We start from the raw sequence: 12,408 nt of genomic DNA on the forward strand, positions 1-12,408 counted from the left end.
AGTGATACGTAAGATTAATGCTCTATAAGTTATGCGACTTGTTTTGATTGAATGTGTTATATTGCCTATGATTTAGAAGGGTCTAAGTCAAGAGTGCCAGCTAGAATGTACTCCCTGGATCAACAGGCTTTACCTGAACCATTGGAGATAGTAGAAGGTACGATTCGTGTTTACTATTGTTTAACCAAATATTGACTATAGTGAAACCTGAGAGCTGGAAATGAATATATAAGGAAAATACCCTACATTATTTCGAGGTGCATGTATGAATTTCGAGGACGAAATTCTTTTAAGGAGGGGAGAGTGTGACGCCCCGAAAATTAGGAGATTGTTTGTAAATAAGATACTAAAGTGTATTTCTTTGGGTTTGATTTAAAACCTTATTTTGTTTTAAAAATATTAGAAACCCTAAAATTTTAATCAAAAACCCTAGTTTACTTGTGATTAACTGGTTTCCTTCAATATCTCATCTTTTAATAGAAACTCTAAATTCAATTTATGGAATTGGAAAATCCCTCATGTTATTTTAAAAATGTCCCTTTATTTGGAAATTATTATTTTTATTAAGGCTTGCTACCCCATTTATTCCACGATAAGTGTAAATAAACCTAGAAAGTAGGTTTTCACCTTTGGTTTTAAGATCGGAGTAAAATTAGGGTTTTCGCAATTTTTCACCGGATGAATTTTCGGTACAAAGTAAGGATTAAATTTGGAGATTAAAAGTGACTTTTAAGTGAGAAATAATATGTGAGTAGTAGCAATGATATAAGGTTAGTGAATGGGAAGTAAAAACCCTAGTATGTGAGTTTTAAGAAAAACGGCGCCAACCGGCGGGTCCCGCGCACTACCGTTTGAACGCACCACTTGACCACCACTTTCTTACTGTATAAGCTCATTACTAATTGAGCAAAATATCTTCCCCCTCATGATGATAGCTTGACCGAATGTGTGGCTCAAATGCAAGGAAGAAAGAGAAAATTTTGTGGTTGAGATTAAACCAAGTGTTAGCCAAACTTGTGGCTAGAATTAATTCTTATCTTTCCATCTTCTTATAAGACAAACTTAGCTTCATTTCCTTCCATTTCTGCATCATTCCAGCCGACCAAGAGAGAGAGAGAAGTGAGAGCTTGAGCAACCACATTCCTTCTTGATTCACACCAACCAAGTGCTAAGCTAGAAATCTAAACCGATTGATTGCAAGTTTGGAAGCTTGGGAAGCTAAGGAACCAAGAAATTTCAAAGGAAGTGAACTATCACTCATCCAAGCCTTGTTTTTGAGGTATTCAATCTGATCATGGTCCTTGATCTTTTAAATCTTGTGTTAAGATGTTATTTAGCTTAAGTTTTGGCTTGATTTCAAGATGAGCAAGTGATTGTGATGATTATTGGATGAAATAATCAAATCAGGGTTTTGGGGATTTGCTGCCAAACTTGATGTGTGACTCACATATGTTGTAATTAAGGTTATATAAAGGGTTTTGGTAGTGATTAGAACAAGAAATTGAGGAAAGTTACATTAAAAACTGAAAATCCCAGAAATCTGGAAAATTGTTCTTCCATTCTGCCCGTTTTTGTAGCCCTATGTTAGAGGCCGAATTGGCCTTTGGTCAAAACATGAAAGTTGTTCAGAATGGTATTTTATAGGTGCCCACAAAATTTCAGCTCATTTAGAGCATCGTAGCTTGTGAAAAGACGAAAATATCCTCGCTGATCTAGGTCACTTTCCAGAATTCCGCGTGGACAGTTCAGTCCTTTTGATTGAGTTTATTCACTATGATCCGTTTAGATTTAGCCTTTCACCGAAACATGAAAGTTTTATTACCCTGTCTTAGCTTCGTAACGCCTCCAAGAACACCTTAATTGGATCTTGGTAGACTGAGATATGGTCATGTGAGTGAAATGCGGCTGATTAGCCGAATAGTTGAAACCAGGTTACATGAGTTGGGAATTTGATCAGGTTACATTGAAAATTTGACTGAGTGCTCTTCATGAAAGTTGTAGTGTTCTGAAGTAGCTTTAAAATTCCTCTAAGAACACCTGAATTGGATTTTTGTACACTGAGTTATGTTCATTACAGTGTTCTGCGTTTAAACAGCCGACGAATTAGTTTCTGGTTTAGTAATTCGAGAATTTGACCAAGTTACATTAGAAACTGGACTAAGTGACCTTCATGAATATTGTAGCTCTGTATCTTAGCTTCGAAACGGCATAGGTTTCATTTTAATCCGATAAGCGTAGCCTCGGATATGTTATTTCCGCATTTGTACGTCAAATCTGTTTTGAACTAAATTGAATTTCTGCACTTGTACTTAATACGATTCTTGTTATTATGCTATTGTGAGCCTATGGAACGGCTCTTGACATGAATTGCTGATATGTATAATGTTGGGTTGTGTTTGAGAAAAACAATGAAGCCTAAAAGGCTGAAAAATTAGGTAAACACAAAGGGCATGCTGCCCGAATTTTTACTCGAGGACTAGAAAACTATATTAGCGACTTGAGTGAAGGTTAAGTATTTATCACTTGAACTAGTAAAGACCTTTGCTACTATGTTTCTTGAGTGTTATATGTTAAGACTTGGTCGAGCTCGTACCTTGAGGAAAAGACTTAATGGCCAATGTAAACTTGTATTTCCATGTACTTTCAACTCAAGTGTTATTTCCAAGTATTTATGCTACAAAACCTTATGATTTGAAAAGCGAGCAAGTGTTTCGCGAGTGTCTTTCAAATGAATTTCAATTGGTCGATTTTTAATGAATGGAATGTTAACGTTTCGAATTCGACTCGTGTTTCAAAGTTCTCAAACTGGAATTTTTATCGCAGATCTGGACTCCAAGCCTGGAGTGTAATTGAACGTGAATAATTGAAGCACTATATCTTTTGGTGAGTGCTTTCAAATACCGAATTGCACTAGATACTTGAACTTGATACGTGACCAATATGAGTACATGTTATATACGTGAATTGTTAGGGCAAGAGTGTACTTTATCGCACTTGCCCTTACGTGATATACTTGTTTATTGTTGCAATTGACTTGATATACTTGTTTATGGTGCGCGCACTTCCTGGAATTCCAGAAACCCTGCGGCAAGTTACTTGAGTCGAGCCGGCAAGGGCTTGGTCGATTGGGTAACGAACCCTGGGTCTCTTGTTTTGTCGAGTGGAGTGATATCTCCTCGGCTAAACGGTATACTCGAGTATTACCACACGTGTTTATTGAGGATTTTGGGCCCAGTAGGGGGTGAACGGTGGACGGAGAGTCGTGTAAGTGGTGTTCTACTGGATTGGTTACCTACTTGAAAGTTGACGGAGTGTCAACTGTTATTTGATAAAGCTCTGGAGATGCAATGGAAATTTGGCTCCTGAGAGCCTTCCGTATCCTTATACTTGAAAGTGATTATTGCTTATTGGATTGCTGTTCCTTTTGAAAATCGAAAAGCACTTTATACGTGCTCATTTGGAAATTTGCTACTTGAAATATTATTGTCCACTCTTATGAGTTTTGATGCCGTTAACTTGCTACATGGATATTCATACTTTTAAAATGGGCAATTTGTTATTTGAAACCTCACTGGGCTTTTAGCTCATTCCACGCTATTTGTTTTCCTTACAGGAATACGAGTGAGGCGTGAGTCGTGAACAGACTAGCGTAGTCTAGTTGCTCTTGAAATTGTTTTGACTTTTGACTTGTACTCGCGCTATTCCTCGAATGGAACATGTTGTACTTGGATTGTATACATTTTGAACTAGTTTGGTGTATTGAGGCTTTGTACCTCGATTTCTATCAATGTAAATTATAAGCTTGAATTGTGGATGTTATTTATGGTTCATGGATGTGTGTACATGACTCGATTGAGATAGTGAGTGAGTCCTGGCGAGAGCTGGGCAGGCGGTCCGCCGAACCCTTTGGTACGCCTTAGGTGGAGGTGGGGTCGTCACAAAGTGCGACTTTAATCATCCAAGGAAGAACGCAGACAGCATGGTCTAGATACGAAACTGACAACTAAGCAAGAATCCAGAATCTCTGGTTAGCAGATTGGATTTCATATAGGAATGAAAATGGACAAGAAAAAAGGTAGAAGATTACCTGTTTCACCGCCTCTGGACTTGACTCCTTAGCCTGGGTTTGATGAGAGACCAACTGCAGACTTTGATGAAGAAACCTGAGCCTGGGTTTTCAGCCTCGAATCTTCCTTCTCCTCTTTCCCTTGTTCTTTCTTGGATCTCTCAGTTTTCCTAATTTTCGTTCTCTCCGTTTTGGTTTTTCTCGCCTCCCCCCAAAACCCTTGTTTCTCTCAACCCGTAGCTCTTTTCTTTCCTTTCCTTTGCTTATTTCTGCCTTCTTTTGCAGCCGCCAAGAACCCCTTTTTTGTTTTTCCTTTCTCCAGCCTTTTTCCTCTGGTTTCTTACCCGCTACCACCTGAAGAGGTGATTTTTGGTAGGTAGCCGAACCGACCTAAATCAGTTCTCTCTCAAGTGAAGTGTGGTGATTCGCTTGTCCGAAATGGATGGCGGGGCTTCTCCCCTGGGATCATTCCGACGATCAAATTAGTATATTGAGAGAACTAGAGAAAACAAGAGCGTGTATGAATGAACAATATGCTTACTCGTTGAGAGAACATGAGGGGTATTTATAGGGCAGGAGTGGAAGACAGGACGGAGGGCTCATGCTAGTAGGACCCATGTCCTGGCCATTACGGCTTTGTTCCCTGCCAAGAGGTCTGACTCTGACACTGTAGCCGTCTGGACATGATGACGGGGAGTCTTGCGCAGTAGCCATTAAGAGCATCAGGTGCTTTTCAGATAAAGCACTAGTTCTGTGTGATGTCAGACGTGTTGATATCACCAGCGTGACTCTTTGTGTCCCGCCTGTCCTATGGTACTCGGGCCCACGGCAGTGACTCTTTGTGTCCCGCCTGTCCTCTCGATGAGGGCCTCGATTTTCTCGGTGGAGGCGGTTCGGTTGAAGTTTCCATCCTTACGGACGAATTGCTTCAAGTATCTCTGTTTGATCAGGTTCTCGATCTCCCTTTTCAGATCGTTGCAGTTCTCGGTCTCGTGCCCAACATCTCGGTGGTAGGCACAATAGAGGCTGGAGTTTCTCTTCTCCCTCATTCCTAGAATTTCAGGAGGGGTTCGGCCGAGGTGGTTCTGCCTAATTACAGCCAGAATGTGAGACCGACTGGAATTAAGGGGAGTCAGCTCAGCGTCCGAGGTGGACGACCTCCCCTTCACGATCCGGTCAAAGACACTCCGACGATCGCGAAATTGATTAGACGAGCCATTGGGGCCTTGTTCAATTCGGCCGACTTCTTTTTTCCTCCGGGGCTCTTGCCCGGTACGGGCTGTTTGGACTTCCCGCTTCATGCGCTTTAGATCCTTACTTCGGATTCCTTGGTCTACCCGTTCCCAGAGTTCCCGAAGTGAGCGGGGGTAATTCCGATGTATCTCTGTATGGAAGATCCCTGCGATCAACCCGTTGGTGAAGGCAGCTATGGTTACCTGCTCATTTTGATCAGGTATCTGCATATTTTTCTCATTGAACCTCTGCACATATGAGCGCAGTAACTCGCCGGGAGCCTGCTGTAGGTTCAAGAGGTAGGCTGAAGTTTTTGTCACTGGGCGAGACGATACAAAACGGTGAATGAACCTGTATGCCAACTCGTCCAGTGAGGAAATGCTCCTCGGTTCTAAACCCCAGAACCATTTTCGGGCTGTCCCTTGTAGAAAAATGGAGAAAGCTCGACAAATCACGGCGTCGGGGACGCAGTAGAGACGGAATGCCGAGATGAAGACGCGGAGGCGATCCTTGGGATCACCTTGGCCATCGTAGGGATGTAATACTGGGAGCTTAAAATTAGGGGGAACCATTTCCCCATTGATGTCATCGGTAAAGGGCAGAGCTCTCATGTAGTCGGCTGCTAGGCCCCAGGGTGCCGAGGTGGGTCCTCAAGTCGTCTTCCCAGTAAACTCCGGGAAAACGCCCGGGAAATAGATGCAATTTTGGAGGTCACCTTGGAAGAGGCGCGCCTGGAGGTGCTCCGAGAGAGATTCCCCTCATCAGAGTCCTCACCTGAATGTACCTCCGGTGACTTCGTCGACCTCCTTTTGGAGGATTTGGTTTTTTCTTTCCCCTGTCTCTTGAAGTACCTTCCTAGTTCTTCGAAAATGTTGGGATTGTCCGCTACGAACTCGGCCATCTTGGCGATGGCGTCTTCGTTGGTGGGCTGGGTCCTCAGAGACCCTTGTTCCTCTGAGATGTGACCTTGCTGAGCTCTCGAGGCTTGCCCAGCCCCGATTGAGGGACCTCTCCCACTTCTGGAGCGCGTGGATCTCATTTAGCAGTAATCTCGTTCCCGCAGACGGCGCTAATTGAAGAGGTGATTTTTGGTGGGTAGCCGAACCGACCTGAATCAGTCCTCTCTCAAGTGAAGTGTGGTGATTCGCTTGTCCGAAATGGATGGCGGGGCTTCTCCCCTAGGATCATTCCGACGATCAAGTTAGTATATTGAGAGAACGAGAGAAAAAACAAGAGCGTGTATGAATGAACAGTATGCTTACTCGTTGAGAGCACATGGGGGGTATTTATAGGGCAGGAATGGAAGACAAGATGGAGGGCTCATGCTAGTGGGACCCATGTCCTGGCCATTACGGTTCTGTTCCCTGCAGGAGGTCTGACTCTAATATTGTAGCCGTCTGGACATGATGACGGGGAGTCTTGCGCAGTAACCATTAAGAGCATCAGGTGCTTTTCAGATAAAGCACTGGTTCTGTGTGATGTCAGACGTGTTGAAATCATCAGCGTGCAGCCAAGGTGGGAGCCTAGAGGTCATCCAAGAAGTTCGGCCAGAGATCTGGCCGAACTCAGGGGTCATGTCCAGGACATGACCGCGCTTGTGTGAAGGACGAAATGAGGTCACCTCGGCAATGCGGGGGTGGCCAAGGTGAGCATCCTTACCTCCCTCTATCAATCTCTCTGTTGTTGCCCGTCTTTTCTTCCTTCTTGCTCTTTCTCTCCCAGCCCCGAAGCTCCCTTTCTTTTGTTTTGTTTCTGTTGTTTCTTCCCAATCTAGCTCCCACGAAGCCTTTCCCCTTTCTCAGTTCTTGCTCTTCCCTCTTTCTCTACCCGAAAAATCCCTTGCCTTTTTTCCTTTTCTCCTCAGCCGAGAGCTTCTTTTCTTCCCTTTACCCTTTCTTTTTCCTTCTGGTTTTCTCTCTTTCCCAGGCTTCCCTTCCTCAAAAACCCTCCTTAGTTTCTCGCTTTTTCTGGTTTTTTCTTCCTTTCTTCCCAGATCTCTTCCCTCTCAGCCGAAACCTCTCTTCCAGTTTTTCCTCTTGTTTTTTTTTTGTTCAGTCTTGTTTCTTGCTCTCAGTTTCCTCTCTCGCTCAGCCTCTCTCTCTCTCCCCCCTTCACTCTCCCGGTCTCTTCCCTTTTTCCTTTCTTCTCCGTTCTCCTTTTTTCTCCGTTCTTCTTTTTACTTGCTCTCCTTTTTTCTTGCTCTCAACCCCTTAACCCGTAGCTACTCCTCTGAACCCTAGCCGCCAAGCTCTCTCATTTTCTTTTCTTTCTTAACCCTTTGCCCGAAACCCTTTTCTTCTCCTTTTTCTTTCTGGCCGCCACCCCTTTACTCTACTTCTTGTCCCCTCTTTTGTTCAGTCATTTTTGTTCTATTTGTATGGAACACAAACTCTCAAACCCTCATCTCAAAGATGAGGATGAGAGTTGTGATTTGCTGGGCATTTTAGAGCCACTCGATGGCTATTGTTCTAGAAGGCTCTTGATGCGGATCAAAGGGGCTGAGGTGGCCAAAGTTTGGGAATGAAAAATCAGAAAAATGAGTAGAAAACGGGGCAAAATGGAGCTACAATAAAAATCCTGTACTTAGCATAGCTGGTTCTCGTACCAGCTGAAGAAGAAAACGCGCGCGTGGGTTTTTATTTTTCTTTTAAAACTGATTTTCAATTCTCATCTGTTTTTCTTTTTAATTCTTTTCTTTCTTTTTTTCTTTTTTCTGATTTTCTAAAATGATTTTCCTCAAGAAATGTAAAATGAAACAAAATAAATTAAAATAAGTTAAAATAAACAAAAATATGAATAAAATGAATGAAATAAAAATGGTGAAATTTTGGTGTCTACAAGCATCTCATCACCAATGAAGACTCTAACCATATAATTTTAAACTCTTGAGGATCCAATATAAAGGCATCTAACTCCCACAGAAAATGAGTCTTAGTAAATTCTCAACTCCAGTAGAGCATTACCCAAAGATACTAACTACTATTTTCGGTACTTACGTCACAATAACTATGCTTGTTTTTGCATATGTTAAAGTACTATCTCTTAATTTCCCGAAATTACTCACGAGTTCACAAGCTCCAAAATTTCACACTCTATTTCACCTCATTTTACAATCATCTCCACAAAGTATGTTTACGAAGAATCTATAGTCTCTTGCTCCCTTTGGTAACCCTTTCCATTTCCCAACTAAGTCTCGATAACTAAACTAAAACCTTTAACCCCAGATCATTTACAACTTGAAATTCTTGCTAATGCACTAATCAATAACACAAAAGTGTCACACCGATTAAACTTAATGTACCAAATTCTATTTAACTTTTACAATGTTTCTCCACAAACAAGCCACTCCTTTGAATTGGAATACCATGAAAGTCACTTGCCTTTCCTTTCATCCAATTGATAACCCTTACTACTAGATCCTCTAACTTGCCCTTTGATTCTTGATGCGGGAAACCACAGGTTCCCGATCAATTTCTTAAGTCTAGGGTTACCTAGGTTTACATGGATGTTCCCAAGCCATCCCCAGCTTCCATTCTCACACAAATCTAAGTTCATAGATCCACATAGAAAGACAAAATCAATAAGGTAGGAATCACTTAATTATATAAGTAAGGATAGACAATCAGGAGCCAAACGATGGTCCTCTAGGTTCACCATAGTAATGCATACTTTGTTTAAGTTATATCACAACAAGTTCCAGTAAACATATAGCAAGTCCAAACGTTCAAAAGAGGAATTAAATAGGTCTGCAGTGCCAGCACATTATATATGCAAGACACGCATCAAATTTCAAGTCTAACCCCTTGTTATTGAGGTACAATTAGGTATTGCTTAGACTAATTCATATCAACACTCGTAACCCAATCTCCTTAATCGGTCCAGCCTCAGGTCTAACCTTAGGATCTTTCGTGTCTTAACCTTCACCACTAAACTTTATCCTCTCAATTCTATCCCCCATTATCTTGCCATTTGGGCAAGGCGAGTATTGGTCTCTTATAACTGCTCATGAATAGCGTAAATCCACTCTTACTCCTTAACCATACCAGTTTCAAGCTCTCGGGTCTTGTCATTTTACATCCTTAAAATATTCTTTTAGTTCATATACTTGGTAACCTTTGCCTCGTACTAACAATAGCTAGCACCACACCATCAAGATAAAGAATCTATCATCTCACAATCACACCAATTTCTTCCATTCCTATAAATCCAATAATGGTTCAAGTTTTATTTAAACTTCTACTAATCATCCTTTCACTTAGTATTTCAATTACATCTCACATTAGCTCTACAGTCCGGCATCCTAAACATCTAGTTTAGGATACATTATAGTGATCTAAAACCTAAATCTCTGATACCACCTGTGATAGCCCCACCTCCTCCTAGGGCAAACCTAAGGGTTTGGTGGACCGCCTGCCCAACTCTTGCCAAGACTCATGCACTCACTTGAAACAAATCACGATTTTCAAGCCAAACAATTTCTTAAAACCAAAAAACTACTTGAATAACAACAACCACAATCCTTAGGCAATAGCGTTAACTATTACAACCATAATATTTCAAATACAAATGAAATCTACACTTTCAAATGTCCAAAAGTCACTCAAGGAATCACACTAACTCTAGACAAAAGTTGGCTAGCCTAGCACCTCCAATTCTTCACTTCAAATTCCTGTTAAGGAATAACAACTTAAAGGGATGAGCAGACATTCAGTGAGGCCAAGATATCAAGCAAGTAAGTAGAACAAGTACCATAATTCAACTCAAATAGCACATATATAGAATAGCAACAATGGTTTTACGTAAAGCCACAAAAGGACTAAAACACATTCATTAAGAGGATACACGAGCTCTCAGGAATTAATCCACAAGTTTGCCATTTCATGATCTTGGATGTTATTTCTTTTGTTGACACTCCGTCAACCATGCAAATAACAAATCCATAGAATTCACTTGGCACGAACCCCTACCGGACCCGAACGCCAAATAGAAATAGTGGTAGTAATACTCAAGTATACCCAAACAAGAACAAGTATAGTCGATGAGATAGCATTCCAATCGACTTAATTACGATAAAAGTACCGAGACGGGATGAACGGCACCTCCCACTCAGATTGAGTGTGGTACATGCTGCCGCTCAGCACTAGGGTCGATGAGATAACTCTCCAATTGACTTAATCAGGATAAAAGTACTGAGACGGGATGAGAGGCACCTCCCACTCGGATTGAGTGTCGTACATGCTGTCGTTCAGCACTAGAGTCGATGAGATAACTCTCCAATCGATTTAATCAAAATAAAAGTGTTGAGACGGAATGAGAGACACCTCCCACTGAGATTGAGTGTAGCACATGCTGTCACTTAACACTTACAAGTCGAGCACAAGTACAACCACAAGTATAGGTCAATCAAGTTCAAACAAATAAAAGATCATTCAAGAAGGGGAGGACGAGTGTGATAAAGTACACCCTCGCCTCATCAAATTCATAATTCAACACATAACACGTGGTATCATTCAAATCAAGATATCAAGAAAAATGCACTTGACACTCACCAGTTTAAGCAAAATAACGTTAAAAATTTGCCCCCGAGTTATGCCCTTGATCACCAACAAACCCTAAGAACAACCAAGATAAAGTATTATAGTTCAACCATTCAAAACTTAGGTGAACTAAAGAAAATCCAAGTCTGTGAGAACCCTGAAAATATATATACAAATATCATTTCATATTTCATTTGCATTTTTAATTCATTGGTAATTTTAGCATAACTTTCTCTTATTTCAAAAGAAGTGCGTAAAAACACTTTTCATGAAAGAAATAATATAAATTTTCTAAGACATGAAACTTCTTGGTTTTGCTAGACTAAATTAATACTTTTAGAGTTGGAATAAATTTTAGCACTTCAACATAAAATACTAAAGTATTTAGTTTTATTTTGCTAGAGTAATATCACCCGAGTGGATTAATTTTACTATCTTAAAATAAATCCCTTAAATTTCGATAGCTAGCTTTATTTCCGAATAAGGTTAAGGGTAAGTAGAACCCTTGGAATTAATGTGCAATCGATAAAATTTCAGACCAAAAATGATATAAGTACCCTAAGTATTCTAAGGACGTAAGAAGGTCAATAACCAAAATCCTTGCAAGATTAATGGAACATTAGGAATTTAATTTACGCTCGGAATAATTTTGGAGTTATTTTGGAATTGGGGTCTTAAGTGGTCATTAGTAGGACAACGTGAAATGTCCAAATTACCCTCTACAATATCACAAAACCACCATGCAAATCCAAAACATTTCCGGACATCATAATAACCAACCTCTCCATTCGGCCAACCCGCACCTTCACTACCACCACACTCAATCACCTCATACACTCAATCTCCCTCAAAACCGCAACACCACTCCACAACTCCATTCCATATCCTCTGCAACATTTCACCCCAGACCACACTCCACCTTCACCTCGTTAACATCGACTGAGATAGAGAGGGAGAGACTGATTTGCACTCTGCAATCCGAGAGGGAAGAAAAGAAAGGAAGTCGCACGAGCTGCAACACTTCCAAATTTCTGTCCGTGAGCTAGAGTGAAACCAGGGAGAGCAAGTGGATATCGTGGGAGTTCCATCCACTTCTGCACCATCAACCAGCTGCAATCCAGCTTCAACCTCCACCAGTCGCAACCACTGAAATCCAAACCAACCTCCAGTTACGAGCGAGCCGAGAGAGGGAAAGACTTCAGCACCTTGACGTGTGAGTGAGCCTTCAGTGAGGTAATTTTCTGGACTGAAAAATGGTTAACCAGAGGTAGAATAAGCAAGCTTTGAACTTGCATGTGAGGTTTATATGCTCGGATGATGAATTGAGGAAGAAAAGGAAAATCTGTTTGGAAGGACTGAAGCTGCCGAAATTTTTAGCTGGAAATTTGTAACTTTAATTAGCTAAGCTGCGATAATCTGAGCACATTAATGCAATTAGCTACGTGAAAATATGATGATTAAGCTAACTACTGGTAGATGAAGCTATATCAGAGCTTGCATGTATTGATTGTGCGGTCGGATGATGAAATCAAAGCTTAGAAAAATCTGTTTTGGTAGCATATGGTTCTGCCG

At 41.1% G+C, this 12,408-nt stretch overlaps 1 protein-coding gene and 1 long non-coding RNA gene across 2 annotated transcripts; one reads left to right on the forward strand and one right to left on the reverse strand.

The window, feature by feature from the left end:
• The first annotated feature begins 1,252 nt into the window (after window positions 1–1,252).
• On the forward strand, window positions 1,253–3,709 carry LOC113758058. The gene is made up of 3 exons (XR_003466557.1): window positions 1,253–1,279; window positions 2,824–2,883; window positions 3,614–3,709. It is a non-coding gene; the product is annotated as an uncharacterized LOC113758058 (long non-coding RNA).
• Window positions 3,710–4,842: 1,133 nt separating this feature from the next.
• Window positions 4,843–5,910, reverse strand: LOC113758059. Its single transcript, XM_027301092.1, has one exon. The coding sequence runs from the start codon at window positions 5,908–5,910 to the stop codon at window positions 4,843–4,845; it is 1,068 nt and encodes a 355-aa protein (XP_027156893.1).
• Window positions 5,911–12,408: the final 6,498 nt, after the last annotated feature.

The sequence above is a fragment of the Coffea eugenioides genome, unplaced genomic scaffold (genome assembly GCF_003713205.1).
Source record: "Coffea eugenioides isolate CCC68of unplaced genomic scaffold, Ceug_1.0 ScVebR1_3593;HRSCAF=4947, whole genome shotgun sequence".
Lineage (NCBI taxonomy): Eukaryota > Viridiplantae > Streptophyta > Magnoliopsida > Gentianales > Rubiaceae > Coffea > Coffea eugenioides.

Coding starts and splice junctions, on each gene's coding strand:
- LOC113758059 (XM_027301092.1), bottom strand. CDS start 5,910: ATGAGAGCTCTGCCCTTTACCGATGACATCAATGGGGAAATGGTTCCC.